At 59.4% G+C, this 20,746-nt stretch overlaps 1 protein-coding gene across 8 annotated transcripts in view; it reads right to left on the reverse strand.

Moving 5' to 3' along the window:
* Positions 1 to 389: 389 nt before the first annotated feature.
* The window catches only part of BAIAP2 (BAI1 associated protein 2), a 40,884-nt gene continuing 20,527 nt past the window's right edge, over positions 390 to 20,746 (reverse strand). Inside the window, exons 7-16 of one of the 8 annotated variants that reach the window (XM_027691606.1) lie at positions 12,206 to 12,358; positions 10,502 to 10,729; positions 9,669 to 9,870; positions 8,993 to 9,194; positions 8,835 to 8,903; positions 8,435 to 8,597; positions 8,140 to 8,238; positions 6,742 to 6,776; positions 4,337 to 4,385; positions 390 to 2,389 (exon numbers count right to left, since the gene is read on the reverse strand). In XM_027691606.1, coding sequence (XP_027547407.1) covers positions 4,358 to 4,385; positions 6,742 to 6,776; positions 8,140 to 8,238; positions 8,435 to 8,597; positions 8,835 to 8,903; positions 8,993 to 9,194; positions 9,669 to 9,870; positions 10,502 to 10,729; positions 12,206 to 12,358 — 1,179 coding nt within the window. In that variant the 3' untranslated portion in view covers positions 390 to 2,389; positions 4,337 to 4,357. Of the gene's footprint in view, positions 2,390 to 4,336; positions 4,386 to 5,033; positions 6,273 to 6,741; positions 6,777 to 8,139; positions 8,239 to 8,434; positions 8,598 to 8,834; positions 8,904 to 8,992; positions 9,195 to 9,668; positions 9,871 to 10,501; positions 10,730 to 12,205; positions 12,359 to 20,746 lie in introns of those variants that run through there. The other 7 variants (XM_027691608.1, XM_027691610.1, XM_027691604.1 and 4 more) reach the window with 7 other exon arrangements.

The following is a 20,746-nucleotide window of genomic DNA, read 5'->3' on the forward strand; positions in this document are numbered from 1 at the left end:
CCCCCATTGCTGGTCCCTCCCCACCACTAAGCAATTAATGCTTTATTTAAGTGTTTTATTTAAGCCCCCACCTGGCCTGTAACCCACCCCCTCCTCAGTTCTCCCAAACTCTTCCCTTACCCTTTGCACCTGGGGGGCCACCCCCTGCACTGACCCGGGGTGCAGCACCCATGGGTGCTGCCCATGCAGGAGTGGGATGCTCCTGGGATTCCCTTCCCGCAGCATCCACCCTCCTGCTGCCCCTGCCTCCCCTTCCCTGCACCACAGGTGCTCACCCCCCAAGCCCCTTGCACCCAGGGGTGCTGGTCCAGCCCCCCGCCCCACCCTGGGTTTGGTCTATGGTGCCGCAGGTCCCGGCTCCGGAGGGTGGATGAGGACAGAGCTGTGGCTTGGGTAACTTTTTTAATAGAAAGGCTCTTCTTACATGGTCTATTTTCTCAATACGGGTCATAATTGCTGTATTTTTTATCAGTGCTGATTTCCATACAGCTCCCAGCATGTGTGTCAAATCTCATCGGGCCAATAATAAAGTTTTTAAAATATCTTAAGCCGTTTCCTGCCCCGATCATTGCCCGGCACGCAGGATGGAGCCAGCTCGGGATGGACCCGGGGCCAGGTCGTGCCTCTGGCCAGGGAGAACGCTGCAGGAGGGAGGGGTGTGAGGGATTTAATTGCTCACAAATTACTTTTTCTCATAAAAAATTATTTCAGGTTACGTCTTGCAGGTGCCACCGAGCCAGGAGGTGCAGCGAAGGCCCCCGGGGGCTGGTTGGAGCCAGGGTGGCTACTCAGGGGTTCCCGGGGGGGCAGCCCCTGGCACAGGGGTGGAAGAGGACAACGCTGTGGCCGAGGGGACCCCAGGCCTGTCCCCACCCCGGGCTGTGACCACCAGCCCTCTCCCACCCACTGCACCGTGCGCCAGTGGAGCCCTTCCCCTCACCCCTGCCCCGTGTGGTCCCCCCACCCATCTGCTCCAGCCCTGGGAGAAGAGGAGGCGCAGGAGAGGAAGAGGAGGCACACCATGGAGCAGGGAACCCTCGTGTACAGCCGGAGCCTGGACGGTGGCAGGAGAAGCTCTTTTCCTGCAGCGGAGCTGGAAAATCCGTCGGAGGGGACGTGGGAGAGACAAACCACCACATCCCACTGGGACCGAGCCCCACGCTGGCACCACTCTGTGCCCGGCCAAGCGCCCACTGCCCAGACTGTGGTGACCAGGACGTGCTGCACTAGTGATGGGGAAGTGCAAAATGAGAAATACAACGGAAAAAAGCAAAAACTCTGTTCGGCATCAACCACTCACCCACGGGAGATGCAATTCCTGCCTGGAAAGCCCCTTCTCCCTGTTTTCGGAGCAAGGACGAGACTCCTGTGTCGGCTCCCTGGAACTGGGGAAGGGCCCGGGAGCCACCTCACTCGTGGGCACTCCCAGCAATAAGCTTAGCAAGTGTGTGTATATATGTATTTATATATATTTATCTCTATCTATCTCTCTCTCTCATGCAGCCCTAGGAATAGAGGAAGAGCAAACAGCCAAGCAAGAGGTCTGGAGGGAGCTCCTGCCTGCAGGGAGCAGGGCCCCCCAACTGCCCCAGGCACCCCAAGGCTTCCACACCGCCCTGGCCTCCACAAGTGTTTTTTTCTAGCTTATTATATTTTACAGCAGTACCATAATTCCCTACAATATCCCGAGCCCTGGCGCTGCAGGAGCTCTGGGACCAGAGCCGGCCCTGTCCCAGCAGGGGCTGCAGTGCCAGCACCCTGCTGCTGGCGTCCCAGCCTGGAGGATGGGGTGGGCATCCAGGGTCTGGTGGGAGCCTGGGAGCTGCCTACAGCTCCCACCTTCCCTTGGCTTGAACAGGGTATCCGGGCTATCCCACCTTTCCTAGGGGTCCCTCCTGTCTGGGCAGGGGAGAGCAGGGGGACCGTGTCCCCTCTGCCACTGCCACCCCACCGGAGCACTGTGAGCCCCTGGAGCCCCCTTCTCCAGCTGAGCCCATTTTCCCACCCACGGCAAACTGCTGCTCAGCCTGGGAACCATCCCAGCCCCAGGACGTGCTGCTCCGGCTCCGGGATGTGCTGCCACCACACTCCTTGGTGCAGGTGACACGACAGCGGCATGTGACCCTCTGCCACCGAGGGGGACGAGCTGGGTCTAGAGAAGAGAGAAACTAGGGCACTAGCTTGAGCCTTTGGCTTTCAAAGCAGCAGGATTAAATAAATTCCGCCTAAAAATGAAGTCCTGGGAAGCCGGACATGCAGTGGCGAGGATGAGGAGGACGAGGAGGTGGCGAGTGCCGCGCGGGCGCCGGCGCTCCCCGATCAGCTGATGAGCGGAGCCGAGCGGTCGTTGGTCACCGTTGGCTTCAGCTGGACGTTGGCAAAGGGGTTTCTGCGGAGGAAGAGGAAGGAAGAGTTAACGGGGGGGGCTGGCGGCGGCGGGGCTGGTGAGGACGGGGCACCGGCACAGCGAGCGGGCACTGGCGAGACCCCGGGACAGCAGCTTTGGGAAGGGGTTAACTGGAAAGGCTCTGCCCTGGGGAGCCCCCAGCTGAGCTGCCCCCACTCCTCAGCTCCTCTCCCAGCCAAAGCCCTGGTGGGTGTCAGAGATGAGCCGAGGGCAGCTGCATGTGGGATGTTCTCCTACCTCACTCTCCGTCAGCCTAAAGCAGGAGATGCCGTGGGGGACCAGGGCTGGAGAAGCTGCTCCAGTGCCCTCCAGGCTGGACTCACACAGTTCCCACAGATGGGAGCACCACGAGATCACCTGGCTCTGCACTGCACTGCTCCAGGTTATGGCCTGACCTCCCAGCCAAGGGCAGAGCTGGCAGCTCCCTGCAGAGGCCTTGTGCTGCCTCTGGAGAAGTAAATATCCAAGAGTGTGGGAGATAAAGAACACCTGGATGGACTTGGCAGAGCCAAGAGACCAAGCCCAGCCCAGCCAGCCTGACCTGGGGCTTCACCTACCTGGGATGTCCCTCACACTGTCCCGTCACTTGGCCACCATCACTTGGCCAGGACAGGATACAGGGGCTGCCTTGGCATGGGGAGCATCCTTACCCCACCCCAGGAGGTCTCCTCTGTGCTCTCCCAGCAGGAGTTAACTCCCCGGAGGTGTGGGCAGCTCTGGGGGTTCCACTGGCTGTCAGGGGTGCCTGGGGTCATCGGGTCCAAACCTGCACTGGGCAGGGAGCCACCAAGCAGCTCCCAACCCATCCTCCCTGTCTCACCTGCCCAGTGCCCCCAGCCCTCCCCAGGGAGCCACACAATCCCTCTCCTTTCCCCAGTGGAAGCTCTGGCCATGGCCCACCACACACATGGGTCCCACAGCTGGGCCACTGGCCAGTCCCCCACCACGGAGGCACCAGATGTGGGTGCATGTAAAGGACCCTGGTTACCATCTCCAACTCGACTGAACAGCTTTGGGATGTCCCCAGAAGCTTTGGAATGTCCCCAGAGCAGAAGGAAGAGGCTGGGACCCCCAACCCCCTGGGATGACCACTCACTGTCTGCCCCAGGCCCCCTCCTTGCCATCCCTCACCTCTCCACGTGCACTTTTTTCTCTCCTTAGAAGATAAACGGCTTTTGCTTAAAAATAGGGTAATTAATTTCCCACCTAATTAATGCAGATGCTTAGATCACTTTCCCCCCCAGGATGCCAAAATAGATTCTCAGGACTGGAGGGAGAGGAAAAGTTGCTTTGATGAATCACCCAAGGGCTCTCATTTAACTATTTCTGTGCTGGCAGAGAAGAGCCATTGGGGTGGAGCCTGCAACTCCAGGGAATACAGCTCATGGATCAAACAGAAACGGGAAGAGGGCTCTCCAGGCTCTGCAGTGCCGGCGAGGTGGGTGTCGGCTCCTGGGGTAAGCTCCTCCATCCCATCCCAGGGGCCAGGGTGAGGAGGCTCCCAGGACAAGGAACCTCCCGGGACAAGTCTACAAACAAAAAAAGCTGCTCAAAAAACTCGAGGTTAGTGCGGACGTTCCCTGCCCCGCTGGAGAGAGTGGGCTGGGGGCTGGCGATGGGCACCAGAGACCTACAACCGAAGAGGCTGGTTAGGGGGCAGGGGCAGCGGGGGAAGCGCAGGAGCAGCTCAGCAGGAGCAGCTCAGCATCCCGGGAAGCGCAGCCGCGGCAGCGGAGCGAGCGGCCGTGCAGAGGCAGCGCGGTGACACCCGGAGCTCCCGCCACCGGGGCCGGGGACAAAGCGGTGACCGATGGAGGGGGACAGGGGGGCAGGGGGAAGCAGAGCGGTGGCACCGTCCCCGCGCAGCCCCGCGGCCTCACCCGCTGCCCAGCGCACCCAGGGCTCGGCCCCCCGACACCGTCAACTTACTAAACTACGGGCAGGGACACCTCAAAACCTGGCCACTTCAACATCGGGGCTGCAAGGGAAAACAGAAGGCACGTTGGAGGACACCGGGACGCTTGACGGGAACAGAAGGTCGTGGTTAAGGAGAGACTTAAAAGGCTCCGGGCGGGCGGCCCCAGAGCCCGCCGGCCACCCCGCAACGCAGCACGTCGGGCAGAGGAAACAGGAGGAAAAAAGAAGAAAAAGGAGGAAAAGTCGTGTTTATTGAGTCGCTGGTGCTGCGAGAGGAGGGGAAGGAAGGGCACGGCCAGCCGGGAGCCACCTGGGGAGCGCAGGGGTCGGGCACGGCGGGGCTGCGGAAGGGAGGGGGGGCTTCCTTCCCCCCCCGTGCCAGCCATCCCTGCTTTCCCAGCGCCGGGAAAGCGCAGCCGGAGCCTTGGCATGCGGGAGCAGCAGCAGCATCATCATCATCATCACCCCCTCAGGTGCTCACAGAGGGGGGACCCGGCTCTTAAACAGTTATCGCTGCTCCCGCTCAGCGAAGCTGTTTAATGCCAGCGGGGCCGGGCGTGCAGGGGCAGCAGCCGGAGCCCCCCAGGGCCGCCCCGCACCCAGGGATGGAGCAGGGAACAAAAACATGGCATGGGAATGTGCGGCGGGCGATGCAGGCTGTGGGGGCAGCACACAGGCACGGCAGCCGAAAAAGACACCGAGGCCCAGCTCAATGCAATAAATAAAACTTTTATTCGAACAATAACTCAGTACAGGGCACAATTCTCTCTGGCTTTTAAAAAAAAGGTTTTTCACCACTTTACAATCTCCACACAGGCTTTGCTAGGCTGGGTTTGTGGTTTTTTTTTCCCCCTCCCCTACTCTCTCTGTCGTTCAGCGTGAAATATCCTGGGTTAAAAATCTTTAGCAAAATTCGGACATCGATGCAGGAAGGGCTCGGAACAACGTGCCTGTAGGCGAGGAGATAACCCAAAAACTGGTCCGGGGGAGTCTATTGCCAGCAATGTCCCAGTAAACAGGCAATGTCAGAGGTCTTAAAAATCACATCAGAAAAAAGCGTGAACAGCTTTGCGGTGGAGACGGCCACGGGCACTGGGAGGGCTGCGGGCGAGTGCGGGAGCGGGGACCCAGTGCCAGGTGGGAGCCCCCCTGGGCACTGCCGAGCCCACCGTGGGGGCACAGCTCGGGGGCTGCCTCGCCCAAGCCCGGTTTAGGGATGCGAGTGTGTCCCCGGACCCCCAGCCCTAACGTGAGGTAACAATACCTTGCTACAAAAAATATATATATATATATTTATAAAACAACCAGGAATAACCCTTCTGGGGGGGGATAGTTCCCACGGCCGGTGGGACCCCAGCCCAGAAGCAGCCCTTTCCCCTGCTGGGGCGGGGGGGGTCTGTGCCATCCGCTTCTCCCAACGCCACCGTGGCGGGGTGGAAGCGGATCAGGCCGAGGGGGGAGGCGCAGGGACGCTGCCCCCCCTCCGGGAACGGCATCCCGGGCGCGGGCATCCCGGATGCTCAGTAACAGTACGGACACCAGAGGCCATGCATATGTGTTCCAGTCTGGGAGTTTGGTCCAGGCTCGTGCGGGGCGGCCGGCGCGGCCCCGGGGGGGGGGACAGTGCATCGCTAACATCACACGGGAGGACAAACACGGGTCCCACTAAGTGTCAGCTGCGCTCGGGGCTGCGAGCACAGGCAGTTTCTGCTCCGAAAAGGCTTCAGAAACAAGGGCACTGTGAACACCGGGGAGGGGTGAGAAGCACCATGGTTTCCTTGAAGATCACAAAGAGTTTCGAATTCCGAAAGAAGTAGAGAAAGAGAAACGAAAGGGAAGGAAAAAAAAAGGAGGGGGGGAAAGAAGCAGAAAGCTCTTCCAAAGCAGCAAAGGGGCCGCCGCGAGCCCGGGGTGTCCTCACACCGTTGATACCAAACTGCCACTGCCGCTGCGGAACAAAGCACAGAGATGCCAGAGTGGCCGAGAGCGCCGCGAGGCTGCGCCGTGCCGGGACCCGCCACGGAGAGCTCCTCCCCAGCCACGGCTGTGGGCTCAACCCTGACAGCAACGGGGCAGCACCAAGGCAGAGGGGACGGGGAAGGTGCCAGGGAAAGACCCTGAGAGCGTGCGCGCTCTCCACGGCCTCCTTGTCCAGGGGCAAGCCCGGAGCAGGTCGGAGAGACGGGACTCTGGAGGAGCACAAGGTTGGGGACACCAGGGCTGGCCCTGGGACCTGCCCTCCCCGGGTCCCTTCGCGCTCACAGATGACACCTGCACTGTGTCCCCCACCGCTGGCCCCATCCCAGTCACTGCCAGTCCCCCGGGGAGCCCGTGCAGGGACCCCCATGGGGACATGGCACCACCCACAGCCAACACCAACAGTTCACAGGGAATGTGACAGGAAGGTGACATCTTACCTGCTGACGGACCTCGTCCCGTAGTCATCGAGACCCTGCAGAGAGGAGGGAGGAAGCACAGTGAGGGGGGATGTGGGCTGTGCCTGTTCAGGTGCCACCAGAGGGTCACGAACAGACCAAAGTGCATCAGGACCCAGGGATGCAGAGAGCCGATGCATTTGGAGAGGAAAGGGAGAGATGGAGATGGCAGGAGTGGAATTCAGACAGCAGGGAGTGAAGTTGCACCACTCTCTGCAGAATTTATCCGACCAGACACAGGAAAAAGACAGCTGGGAGAGCCCTGCTCTGCCCTGCCCAGCCCTTCCATGAAACTGAGTTCCATCTGCTTCCGAGATGCCAAACACTTGGAAAGGGACTGAACAAGTTTGAGAGACCAGTGAAATGTTCTGTGGAAAGAGGGTTTGTCTGTATTAACTCCCACCAGAAACCCACAGGGTTTTGGACCATTTTCTCCTTCAGCCGGTGCTGGACGGGCTTTGCAGTGGGGAGGGACTGAGGGGCAGATAGGGACTGAGCTTGGAGAACATCCCTTAAGGACATCCATCCCTCCTGAGTGAGGGCCTGCTGTGGGATATGACTGTGGAGCAGCTCTGCTCCCCTTTACAAACACAGGACCACTGCAGGAAGGAGTCACTGACCTCTGAACTGGCCACACACCAGGGATCAGAGACCCACCTTCCCACTGTCCCAGGAATGCTCCCAGCCACAAAATCCACTTCCAGCAGCAAATCTTGCTGGGAAAACCCAGCAAACAGCAAGAAGTGGGGCTGTGCTTCCACCCCACTCCCTGCAGAGAGGAGCAGATCCCAGATGGAGCACCCTGCTGACGGGTCGGGTGCTGAGTGGCCACCTCAACCCCTCCTCATGCTCTCCCCACCTGCTGGCACGTGATGCCAATGTGGCTCATCCCATATGCTCATTTGGTGGGATTGTTCACTACACCAGTGGCTCCTGGGTTAGGCTGATCCCATCTACATGTGCATCCTTTCCATCTCGTTATCCAAGAAGCCCTGAGCTCTCTTTGGACACCTTCCAGAGCCCTGGCTGGGGTCTGCCCCAGCCCCACCGTGGGACTGTCACCGGCTTGAATTGGCATGTGCCAGAGAAAACGCTTCCAGCTGCCTGTGAGCAGCCTGTTTCTGGTGGGAGACTCCCACGGAGTCAGCAAGTGTTGTCCTTTGGGGGTTTACGGGGCCGTTTTGTGCCATTGCCCCCCGTGCCTTGCCCGTTCACCCCCATCCTCTCCTCTCCTGCTGCCTCCCTGCAGCCCTCGTCCCTTCTCCCCGGGAGAGGGGGGGAGGTAGGAGCAGGGCCCCAGGCAAAGCACGTGGGTCACCAGGCAAAAACCAGCCGAAGTGCCGTAAATCCCAAGGGAAACATTGCGTGCGTCGGACTTACAGCTGTCGACCTAGTGTAAGGCTTGTAGTGAGCGGAGGGTGCTTGGCAGAGGCCACTGGAATAGTCTTTAATTGCACACCCATAGGGCATTAGGTAGTCCTAAAACAACGAACAGAGGTTGGAGAGCCGCCCTCCGGCACCCCCACGCATCCATCCAACCACGCCGGGACCGGGAACGCGCTCCCACAGGTGGAACGGGGAAGCCGCAGACCCCCAGCCACCAGGGCCAGGGACCACGCCCAGGGATTTGCTCCAGCATCCCCCATTCCTAAGACGTCCCGGGGCGTGGGCTCACCTGGGAGAAGGCGGGCACGGCCACGCTGTACGGCCGCTGCTTGAAGGTGCTGCCGCCCTGCGCCGGGAAGGCCTGGGAGGCCATGCCGTAGTCGGGGGGCGGGATGGAGATGTCGTCCTTGTCCAGCAGGTTGCCGGTGCTGCTGCTCTTCCCTTGCTGCAGGCTGAGGGGGATCCAGAGCAGAGGCATCAGCACCGTGCAGAGACCCCCCCCCCAGGCCACTCGCCCACCCATGGCAGGACCCCACGGCAAAAGCCACCCCGGGCCAGCGACCACCTGCCTGTGCTGGGAGTTATTTCTGACAAGAATTCCTAAATAGTTCCTAACCCTCATCCCAAGTCCACGAGGCCATCCTGGAAGCGGCACAGGGACCCCCTGGCACCCGGCACAATGCTCCTACCTGGTGTGGACCCGCTCGCTGCCGTCGTTGTCGAGGACCCGCGTGTAGGAGAAAGGAAACCAGCCCCTCCTGAAAGGCAAAGGCAGGGGGGTGAATCCAAAGGTTTATCCAGGCAGTACCCAGACGAGGCTGCTTTCGAGGACAGCCCCCACACTCACATTTTGGTTTTCTCGCTCTCCCCGTAGTGCCAGCCGTCCCGGGCCTCTGGGACCAGCAGCGTGATGAGGTCGCCCTCCTTGAAGCTCAGGAGGGTGCTGTTGTCCCCGGCAGCGTGAGAGAAAATGGCCTGAACCCTCGTCCTGCCGTTCCTCTCGAGCCCGGCGGCCATGGAGCTGGAGCGTGGCAGTGTCTTGTTTTCAGCTGCAGGGGACAGAGACCAGTGAGTGCCCCAAGTCCTTGACCCCATGGCCATACCCAGGCACAGGACAGGCCCCTACCCTTCCTTAGTTCATCCCAGCTGCCAACAAAGCCTTCAGTGTGACTCACACCTTCCCCCTGAACAAACAGGTTCAGACTCTGGGCATCGCCCACCAGCTGCAGCAAAGGGAGAAGCCTCCCTGTGCCAGATTCCACAAGATTTTCCTCCTGGAAACCCTGTGAATCCCCACGGCAGAGCCCGGCTCCGTCACTGCCCAAGCCCCAGGTCAAGAGGGACGGGCAGCCCTTGACACCAAGGGGATGCTGTCGGCCACTGCCCCGTCCCCACCAGCACCCCCAATAACCATCCCCACCGTGGCTGCGGGTGGTCCCTGCCAACCCCTCCTTGAGCACCAGCCGGCACAGCCAGATCCAGGACCCCCCCAGCAGCCCCCCGAGGGGAGGACGGGCCCTCACCTGAGGCGTAGCTGTTTTTCGGTGGCACGTTTTTGCGAACTGGGAGTGTGTTGGAGTAAGAGTCACTCAGCTGCTTCTGAGGCTGGGGAGGAGATAAAGATTTGGGCTGTGCTGGCTTCATCTCAGACCAGTGGTTGTACCCGTCGCTGTCTGGGCCTGAGACTCCGTTCATCACCGGCAGGGCCTCCTGTGCCGACATGCGCTGCGAGAGAGGAGGGGAGGGGAACAGGGGAATGTCCTCGTTAGGCATCCCAGCACAGCTCGGGGGAGGGGGGCAGATCAGAGCTTCAGCCTGTTTGGTTTAGTTCCCCAGTCAGAACACACTGCTCTGGGGGCAGCAGTGGGGTCACCTCTATGGTATTTTACTGCTCTGAGCTGCCTTGCACCTCCTGAGCTCTGCTGCTCGGCTCGTGCCCCCACATCACGGGGGAGACCCTCTTCCGAAGGGTCCTTCATCCCAGGGGTCACTCCAGGGGCTTTCTCCCACAGTTACTGGGGTACCTGGGTTCAGTTCCACAGCTCTGGGACCAGCCTAACGGGGACCAGCCTGGCCAGACAAGTCCAGCTCGTGGGTTCCCCAAACCACCCCCAGGAGCCCCTGTCCCTCCAGAGCTCAGCAACCCCGGTGGGATGGGATGGGACAGGCTGCCCATCCCCATGCCAGGCTCCTTCCCACATCCCAGGACGGCACATGCATGGAACTGCCCGTCCCTGTGGAGCAGTGACAGCCCATCCCAAGGCCACTTGCCGAGGACAGCGGTGACACCGGCCCGGGCTCGTCCCTCCGGCTTTGCTCAGAAGGGCAGCACAGCTTCCACCACGGAGATACTTACTCCTACAAAAGGTGCCAGCTCCGGGGGGACAGGGAGAGGTTTGGCACCAGGGATGGGGTCAGAGATGATGAGGTTGGACTTGGATGTGGACAGAGGGCTGGGCATAATGGTGCCATTGCTGCTGGCAGCCATCTGCTGCATCAGCTGTATGGCGCGGTCCGGGATCTTGTTGGGATCCGAGCAGGATTGCTGCCACAGAGGCAGCTTCTGTGTCAGCATCTCCTTCCCCTGCAAGAGGAAAACAAGGTGTGAGGGCACAGGGTGTGGAAAAACACCCCAGCTCTGTCCTGCTCCCTGGGCAGCTCCACATGGATCCAGGGCTGAGCTGACCCGGGATTGATCAACAGCTCTGTGCGTGGCATGGGCAAGATAACACACAGGGATGTCCTGCTTCCAGGCAAGATAACACACGGGGATGTCCTGCTTCCAGGCTCTGGCAGCAGCTGAGCCAGGGAGGTGTCATGAAAAATGGGAAGGAGGGAAGGAAAAGGTAATCCATGTCCCTGGCTTATTCTGAGGCATCCTGTGTGCAGCACCTGCGGGCTGCAGGGATCTGGGCAGGGCACTGGGCTCTGTGTGGAACAGAGAAATAAAGCCTGCCCAAAGGCTTGGCAGGGCACAGCCCATGCTCCATGCTGGCCCCACATCCTGAGGGATGAGCAGCATCTTTTGGGTGCTCAGCCCTGACAGCCTCCAGCTCCCCTCACTGCATCCAGATTCCTGCCCGTGGCAGGAGAGCAGCCACCTGCTGCCATGCTCCAAGCCAAGGAGGGAAAAAAGATGGAGCTAAATTTGTCCTTATTCTCCCAAGATGTACGAGCATCCCATCGTGTGACTCTGAGGGGGAAGATGTCCAAAAACCCCAGAGGTCACTCCCCCACTACAGCAGAGGGTGACCCAACACTTCTGCCTGACTTCACCTGGAGACAACTCGGTCCCCGTGTATCAAAACCCCACTAAGCTGATTTCAAAGTCCCAGCACATTTCCCCAGTGTGTCCCAGCAGCTCCAGCCCTGGGACCCTCCAGGAGCTGCAGGCAACAGTGGGATGGAGTTTTCAGCTGGACACCCACCACACTCTGGACAAGCCACCTGCAAAGTCCCTCCTGCAAAATCACCCTCCGTGTGCTGCTGCAGCAACAAGTTTTTGGCTCGTGCCTGCTGACCCCCAGCCCCGGGGGGATGTTTTTCCCTCCTGCACTGTGCTCGCCGTGCCAGGCGTGGATCCATCCCCGCGGCGCGAGGACAGCGCTGACTAATCCCAACTCCCTCTCCTGCTCCCGGAGCCAAGCGTGGCAGTGACAGATGGCTGCTGTGAGCCACGGAGGGCGGTGCTGGGGAACAACCAGAACGGGAGCACGAGGCTGCAGGAGCAGCACCGGCGTTCCCAGCCCTCGTCCGGATGGATTCCACTCCGGGCCAATATGGGATGCTGCTGCTTCCCAGCCCTTGGTCCAGGCAGCCACGGGCAAGAGGGATGCGGGGCTGCCACAGGCAAGAGGGATTAGGAGCAGCTGTTCCTGCTGGGGCATCTTGCCTGTGGTTCACCTGCTGGTCCATAATTCCCCCTCTGTCCCTTGAGCCGCAGGAGCCCCACCAGCTTTGGTTTTTGGAATATCAGACTGTTCCACAGGCAGTAGCTTGAGATGGGAGCATCCCCCCGGTGATGGGGCAGCTGGGACCGGCTCCGGTGGGTGCGACTCACCTTGGCGTGGTAGGTGATGGCACTCTTGGCCACCGCGCACTGCTTCTCCACCAGGAAGCAGAACCGTCTCCTCTCTTCCGTCAGAGCTGTCTTGTAGCCATCCGAGACGTAGTTTTCCAGCTCCCCTTGCTTGTTGCTGATGGCTTCGATGTACTAGAACGGGGAGAGGAGCTGAGCTGAGTGCGGGGTAGGGGGTGCCGCAGGCATCCTCGGAGAGGGGCCAGCGGTGGGGGCAGCAGGCAGGGAGCCCCCCCCCAGCACAGGACGGGCACACATGTGCCTGCACAGCCCCTCCAACCCGCCCTTACTCATCGGAGCCCCCCACGCAGAGGCGCTGACTCAGCTCGTGGGCTGCCGGGACGAGCTGTACCCGCGGCCGCCCGCTCACCACCCGCTCACCACGGGGGCTCGGAGGAGCCTGCGGGGGCCGGGGGGGGCTGCCCCGATGGCCCGGCCCTGGCACAGCCCCCACAGCCCCCGGCTCGTCCCTGCCAGCGCACAAACCCCGCGGATCCAGCCCGGGCTGAACGCCCCCGGCACCTCCCCTGCTGCCGCTGCCTGTGCCCGATCCCTGCCGGGTGTGTCCATCGCAGGGCTGTGCCAACGGGAAGGGGGGGCTGCAGCGGGATGGCACGTGGAGCCCTCCAACACACACACAACCACCAGCGATCTAAAACTACCACCAGCGTCTTCAATCTGTGTTTGCCAGTCAGCCACTGGGACACAAGGACGGTGCCAGGGCAGTGCCACACGCTGCCGGGGTGGCTGTTCCAACCCCAGGGCTGGCAGACGCTGTGGCCTTGCCAGTGCCAGGCAGAGATTCCACAAATGTGGCAGCCAGAGGCTCCTCCGCTGGCTCCTGCTCTCCCTGTGTGCCGGGTGCCAGCACGGCTGTGCCACGCCAAGCTGTGCCAGCGCTGGCACATGGGGCTGGGGGAACACAGGGGACTCCAGGGACTGCAGAGCACCACCAGCACCCCTGAGCACGGAGTAAACGAGGTGTCCCCAGCTCCCCGACCTGCCCACTTTCTCCTCCCTCCATCCCTTTGGGTGCCCCCAGCTCCACTTCAGGGAGCTCCCACCTGGGAGCAGCATCTGTCACCCACCCATCGCTGTCCTGCCCCGTGACACCTCCTTGTCTTCCCTGGGATGGCAGCACCAAGCTGGAAAGCCACAACCACCCCCAGCCCAGGCAGGGCCGGACCTACTTCAGGCAGCCCGAACTTCTCCAAGACAGGAATTAAACTGGAAATTCAGGGCCCAAAGCAGCTTTGCTGCTTTCTTCACGGTTATCAGTTATTTTTAGCACGCTACAATATTTATTAGCAGACACATAAAATGGAGCAAACCAACAAAAGCAACGAGATTCAGTGACATCCCAGACTTCAAAGGGGTATTATTTCGGGGCTGGACCTGGTCCTGTTCCCACCCTGCTCTGAGCATCCCCCCAAGAGCAAACCCCATGCACGGCTCGTGCCAGACCCAGCAGGTTTTAGGTGTCCCCACGTGCACCAACAAAGTGGGGGAAATGGGTTAAAAACCCAGTTTGCAACCAACAACAACCCTGTTTCCAGGAGAGGTTTTCCAACCCCCAGAATTAGAAAATCCAGCGCAAATGCCCTCAGCCAGGAACAGAAATAAGCGAAGGGAACTGAGCTGATGCCACCGGGCGCAAGAAGTGGAAGTGGTGGAGGTTTTGGCGTCAGCCCCAAGCACAGGTATGGAAGGTCAGTGGCAGCCGGGCTGTGCCGGGGCCAGCAGGGCACGGGGAGGAGGCGGCAGCAGCCCCGGACACACACCAGGGGTGGGAGCAGGAGCAGGAGCAGGCGGCCGGGGGAGGATGTGCTCGGGGAAGGCATCGCTCCTGCTGTGGGCTTGGGACAGCAGCACTGCCGCCTCCTCCCGGGTATTATTAGCCGGGAACAGCACAGGGACAGAGCCCAGAGGCGTCAGCACGGCAGTGGTGATGGGAGCCAGGGGATGGATGCCCCCAGTGCCAGCCTGGAGAGCCCCTGGCTCCCCCACAGTCTGGTGCCCCAGCTCCTCTGTGGCAGCTCTGCTACACCTGGGACGGATGGAGCATTGCTATCCCCACACACAGCTCCCCAGAAAGTTTCTGTCCCGGGGGAAGCACCAGAACGATGCTCCCAGTCCTGCAGAGCCCCATTTCTGGAAGGCAGCACAGCACAGCCCTGACAGCACCCGAAATAGCAGGAGCACGGGAGCACACCCAGACCCCGACCCCCAAAACTCATCCAGCCCGATTTACTAACTGGGCCACTGAGAACGAGAAGGTGAGGGCTGAAATGAGTCCAGCTCCAGCTAATCTGGTTCAGCAGCACAAGGACCATCCCGCCAGGGTTCCCTGCAGGATCACCATCCCCCAGGTCACTGCCATGCCCCGGCACGGCGGGCGGGCACAGCTCCAGCCCAAACACACCACAGCACAGGGAGAAACCCTTATCTCAGCAACGTGAGAGCTTCACTTCTAACCACGATTTAAATATGCAAGGTACAAGCCTTATTTACACCCCTGCTTGCAGGCTGGTTCTGCAAGGATCCTGCTGATTCCTCAGCTGGGGAAAGGCTTGTCTCAACGGCTCAGCCAGTCGGAACACGCCGCTCTGCGAGCACAGAGCCCACGCTCTAAACTTAGTACTCAGAGCTTTATATACTTTATGTAAATATGCTCCGTGTGCCATTGATTTACCCAGAGCCTTGATTTTACACGTTGTTCCATCACAAAATGGCGAGCGACGCTCCCTGTTCACGAGGTGCTTCTCGGTTTGGGTTTGCTCGAAACGACAGCGAGCTTTCAGATAATGCCTAGAAAGGCAAATTTTAATAAAACCCCTGCTAGATGTGGCAGATGCACGGGGAAAAAGTAACACACAAAGCACAGTGTAAAAACCTCAGGACTGTACTCCCAAGGGGAGGCTCTGGCTGAACCAGGAGCGGGGCTTCACCTGCAACCAGGTGCCCACCAGGACTCAGGGCTGCTGCTCATGTCTCCACTCCCCAGGAACGGGGGGAACCTGCAGCCACCCCACACTTTGAGCCCCAGCCAAACACCTTTCTCAGCTTGGTATGACCTGGTACCCTGTGTAAGGGCTGGGGGAAGGTGCTTCACCTCAGCCTTGGTGCACTCAGGCCCTGCAGCAGCCTCTCCCAGACCCCTCTGACAAGCACCACTCCAGTGCTGCATTGCAAATTGAGACCTTGATTTAGGTTGTCAGCTTCAAATTCACATTTTAGGCATTGTCTAAATAGAATTCCCAGCTCAAAGGAGGTAAAAAACCCAATTTATGACCCGAGCAGGCAGAGAACCGGCCACAGCAGTGGCCGTGGCTGTGCCCAAGGCCAGAGCAAACACTGGAGCCACCCAACAGCCCCAGAAAATCTTTTCTGGGTTTCTAGGTTGGAGAGGCCTCAAATAACTCCCCCATCCCCCCCCTGCCTCCCGCATCCACTTCCAATTCACGGGAGCCGCTGACCTAATTAGCAATGTCAGCACGTGGCGGGGCCGGGCAGAGGCTCTGGCACAAGAAGCTGCCACGACACAGGTCTGGCAGAGCCAGGGCCCCTGCCTGGAGCTGGGGTGGACCCCCAGCTGTGGGGGCTCAGCCAGGGACCCCCCCAGTGCCCGGGCACATGAGTGATGCTGAAGTGACACTTGGCCACGCCGGGCAACCTCCACCCTGCAGCCCAAGCAGGTCACCCCCACGGTCAGACAGAGAATTAGGAGCACGAGAAGGTGGGAAGGGAACAAGCTGCTGCCAAGCCCCAGCTCGAGCGGAAAGGCAGGGCACACACGCCCCTGCCGTGCTGCTGACACCTCCCCAACGCCACAGCCACACATCCAGGGGTGTGAAGATCAAAGAGCAGCTGGGAAGTGTCGAGACCCGAGTTCCTTTCAAGCACAGGCTGCTGTCAGAGCAGGTAGAGCAGCACCATCGTCACCGCGCCCCTGCCGAGCCTTTGACAGCCACATCCTCACTGGGAAATTGGTTCAAACTGTTCCATCCCAGCCAGGAACGTGCAAACTGGTTGGGAATGTGAGCCAAGGGCAGCGCTGAGCCCCACCACAGCGATCATCACCACAGACCCTTCCTGGTGATCGGGTGCATCTGGCACTAATCAGGCTGAGGGAAGGGCTGGACCCAGGAACAAGCAGGAAGAAGCTGCCTTGGGGTCACCAGCACACCACAGTTTGGGCTGCCAGGACACCACAGTGCTGAGTTTTGAGGCCTGGAATCCCAGGGGAACACATGGTGGGCACGCTTCTGTCCTGCAGCAAGAGGGATGCAGAGCAGGGAAGGGACTGTGCCACTGCACCAGCTCCAGCTGGTGACCCTAAGGAGGGATTGCTCAGGACCAGTGGCACAGAGCAGTGGAAAAAGACAAAGAAAAGGTCAGGGAAGAAAGAGGACTCTGAGCTGTGCTGGATCAATGCAGCAGGCTGAAATACCTGGAAGGAGTAAACACGGAGAGAAGGGAGGATTTATTTAGGGAACCACGAGGGAGAATAGCTAGAAAGTAATGGGATAAAATAAAAAAAAAGTTAGGCTGATTAGCAGGGCAAGAGCATCTAAGCTGGGGAACAGTCTCAAGGCAAACGAGCTGAAACCCTCCCATGGCATAGAGCCAAGGTGAGGAGAACCAGCAGCCAGGGATGCTCAGCTTTCCCTCATTCCCAGAAATTGCTGCTTGCATGGAAGCTGGCAGACCCCCCAGAACCAAAAGGACACCCTGGAGCCCTGCACCTTTGCCAGGGAGAGGACAACCTCCCCCTGCCCTGCCCAGGCACATCTCCATCCCCTGCCCCTGACGTGCTGCCCGGCTGCCTCCCTGTTCCAGCTCCAGCCACATCCTGCTGCTGATGGTTATCCAAGGTGATGTGGAATGCAGAGCGGATCCTGGGGAGCCAACCCCAAGAGTCCCTGTGCTCCAAGGACACCAGCCTGCCTCCCTCCCCCGAGAAGGGCTGTCTCCCCTCGTTACGCTCCCTGTCTCCCCTCGTTATGCTCCCTGTCTCACACATCTGCTCGCTGGGCACCAGCCACATCCCCTCCCTGCTCCTGTTCAGCACCAGCCACGCACACATGTGACATTACATAAAATTTGGAGAGCAGAGCAGCAGGGAAGGGCTGACTCCAGCCGTGCTCTGCGGGGGCTTCACCAGCAGCTGCTCAAAACCTTCCCTCGGTACAGGGACCTCCCGGAGCAGCGGCTCCGGGCACAAGGTTTGGTACCAAAATGCTCGTCAGACACAGCCCTGAGCTGCACAGCCACTTCCAGGGATCCAGGGGCAGCCACAGCTTCTCTGGGCAACCTGTGCCAGGGCCTCTCACCAACCTCACAAAGAATTTCTCCCAAATATCCCACCTAACCCTGCCCTGTGTCAGTGGGAAGCCATTCCCCTTGTCCTGTCACTCCAGGCCTTTGTTCTAAGTCCCTCTCCAGCTCTCTTAGGCACTGGAAGGGGCTCTGAGATTTCCTCAGAGCCTTCTCTTCTCTTGCTGGGTTTGGGCACATGTCCTCCCTCAGCCTAAATCCTAATCCAACCTGCAGGGAATCACCTGGAGCTGCAGAGCTTTTAGAGTCCTTCTCCATTTGACTTTCACATAAACCTCATAACCTGGTTTGTGCAAACTTTGTGTCAGTTAGAGCTTCCTGACCTACACCTAAAATTACTTCTCCTGATGGGAATATCCAAATGAGGTTTCAATGACAGGAGTTTATAAAACCCCCCAGGTTATTTGGTACAGTAGTATTTAATGCTTAAAATATTCCCACAGGAGCAAGGACAGGTGTGGGCAAAAGAGAGATCTGGGCAGAGGCTGATCTCAGCCCCCACAGCCCACCCAGGGTCACCCTCTGTCACCCAGGTCAGGTACAGCTTTTCACCACAAACACCCGGACTCAGCTTTGCTGTTTAGGTTGAGTTACAGCCAGTTTGTCTCAGGACAGTGCAGAAATCCAATTGCTCACAGCACTAATAAGATTTGATAAATAATTTGAACCAACATAACTTCATTGCTGAGCTGCTGATTCAATCCAGGTCCCAAACCCATCATGACCTTGATTTCATGGCTTGATCACAACCAGCCTTTAACGAAATTACAGCACTTGAGCTTCCTCGGTGATTGTTTAATCTCAGTATTGTTTTCATTCTTCTTCATCAAACACGTGAAGCGAATGGAATTGGTTTGTTCTGCCGGTTTCCAGCACAGGTCAAAGCCCCATCTCAGTCACTCCTCGAGAAGGATGAGCCATGCGAGGCAGGCGGCTGCCTCAGCCCTCAGCCCTCGTGTGGAGCAGCAGCTCGGCTCTGATTCACGAGGAACAAAAGCCTGGCTTAACACAACGCTCAGCAGCAGCAACCCACAACCACCAGCATCGCTCCTCACCACGACAGGCAGGGCTGGGGAGCTGCAAAATCACTCCTGCAGCCTAATGGCACTTGGAGCTGCTTCAGAGCTACGTGAGCTGTCTGCACTGCAAACCACGAGGTGTTTTAACTCCTCAAGCATTTAATGCTGCAACACTCATCCTCATCTATGAAAGTCCAAAAATCAGCGCGAGAGAGGGGCTGGATGGTGTGGGACCTGCAGGCAAGCCTGGATCAGCTCTCCCCATGCAACGAGGGGCTGGGGCAGCTCAGGAGAAGCCTCCTGCAAGTGGCCCTGAGCATCACACCTCCTCTACCCCCCTGCTCCAAAGCTGCTGCTCACCAGCCATGAGATAATTCATTATGTGCCATCCCTGCTGAACTCCAGCATTTACTTCTTTATAAAGGGGGAAAATCTGAATTAAAGACTAAGAGGGGAGACATTTGGGCTGCTTCACTTGGCTCTCTGATTGATCCAGCAGAACGTGGAGCCAGAGCCACGCCGGTGTCCCAGCCCAGACAAGGGGTGTCCTCTGCCACTCAGCAAAGCAGAGCCTGGATGGCCCCAAATCTCCTCTCACCTCGAGGGCTGTTACACAAAGCAGGCCCTGGAGCTCCCTGCAGGACAGCACTGCCACTGCTGCTCCCCCACACGTGTCCCACCCACCCGTCTCACTGCCAGGCGATGACAGGATGTGGTCACTCAACAAGTGGTGAAGAGGCAGAAAGGAGCAATTCTGCTTCCCGGAGCATTAAATATGAAGAGAGACGATGACAGAGCATCAGACTCCCGGCTGCTGGAGCAGCTTACGTGCATGAGCCCTCAGAAAAGCAAGATGTTATTGCTGTACTGAAGGAGGTGACTGATGCAGCTACCAGGACGTTTCCATCAACAGCAGCTTCTCCCACGACCAGACAAGAAACCAGCCCCAGCCCACCAGGAGAGCTCCATCCGCCTGTGGTGCAGCCATCAGCATCCCCAGAGCGTCACAAGGTGCCTCCAGCAGCTCTGAGGACGACACCAGGGGTTTGGCAAGTGGCCACAGGGGTGGCTTCGGGCCATCCCGACAGACTGAGCACCACGCAGAGGGGGAGCTGCCTGGGGGCTCTGCTTTAACCAGCCTGAGAAAGACTTCAGTGGAGCAAAGCCCAACAAAGCTTTGCAGATGCTCCTGATCCACTCAGAGCCCAGTTCCAATTCCACAAAGCCCCACACAAGGCTCCCTCCTCGGGCCAGTGCCCACTGGACCCCCCTTGCTGCCAATCCCTCTGCTCTCCGACGCCCAGGCAAAGGTAAGAGCAGCATCAGGGGTGGCCCAAAACACTCTCTTTTTTCTGTTAAGGAAACACCAGCTCTGCAGGCAGTGGAGAGCAGAGGGGGACTGCCCTCTTGGCTGAATCCAGCAATTTTAACTTTGTATTTTGATCTAAAGCAAAGCAAACCCCCGCCGTGCGCAGCTGGGCAGTCACAAAAATCACAGAATACTCTGAGCTGGAAGGGTCTCATAGCTCTCTAAGCTCAAAAGCCATCATAAGGCTTTTTCAGAGATAAGCGCTTCCTAAATACTTACTGCTGGAAGATTAAAGGGAATGAGTGCCTGATCCTGTTTCCCTGCCCAAAGAGCTGTGCTAACAGGACTATCCCATCCCTGCCACATCGCAGCGGGAGGCTCAGCCCACCCCTCCTCTCCAGCTGCACACAGCCCAGCCCGGGATGGATTCCCTCCTTCTCCTCCTCCTCCTCGGGGTGTGGGATGGGGATCCCTGTGGGTTTGGCAGGAGAGGGCCTGGCTCTGGCAGCGCTTTTGCTCTGTTGGCCCCACCAGCAGTGGAGGGTAACAGAGGTTTGATCCCCGTGTCCCCCACGCCGAGCTCGGTGCCTGACAGGGCTCTTCTCGCTCAGCAGGAATTTCGGAGCCAGGGCTTGTGGAGACACCACGCTCAGAAGTGGTTTGAGCTGCTCAGCTCTGGAGAACACACCAGACCCCCCCTCAGCGGGCTGGACGCAGAGCTGTGCTGTGCCAGCACCTTCCAGCCCCACTCCAGCACCTTCCAGTTCCACTCCAGCACCTTCCAGCCCCATTCCAGCTGGCTGTGCCACCTCAGCACCTTCCAGCCCCACTCCAGCACCTTCCAGCCCCACTCCAGCA

This window comes from Neopelma chrysocephalum, unplaced genomic scaffold, assembly GCF_003984885.1.
Source record: "Neopelma chrysocephalum unplaced genomic scaffold, ASM398488v2 Primary Assembly neopelma1_84, whole genome shotgun sequence".
NCBI lineage: Eukaryota > Metazoa > Chordata > Aves > Passeriformes > Pipridae > Neopelma > Neopelma chrysocephalum.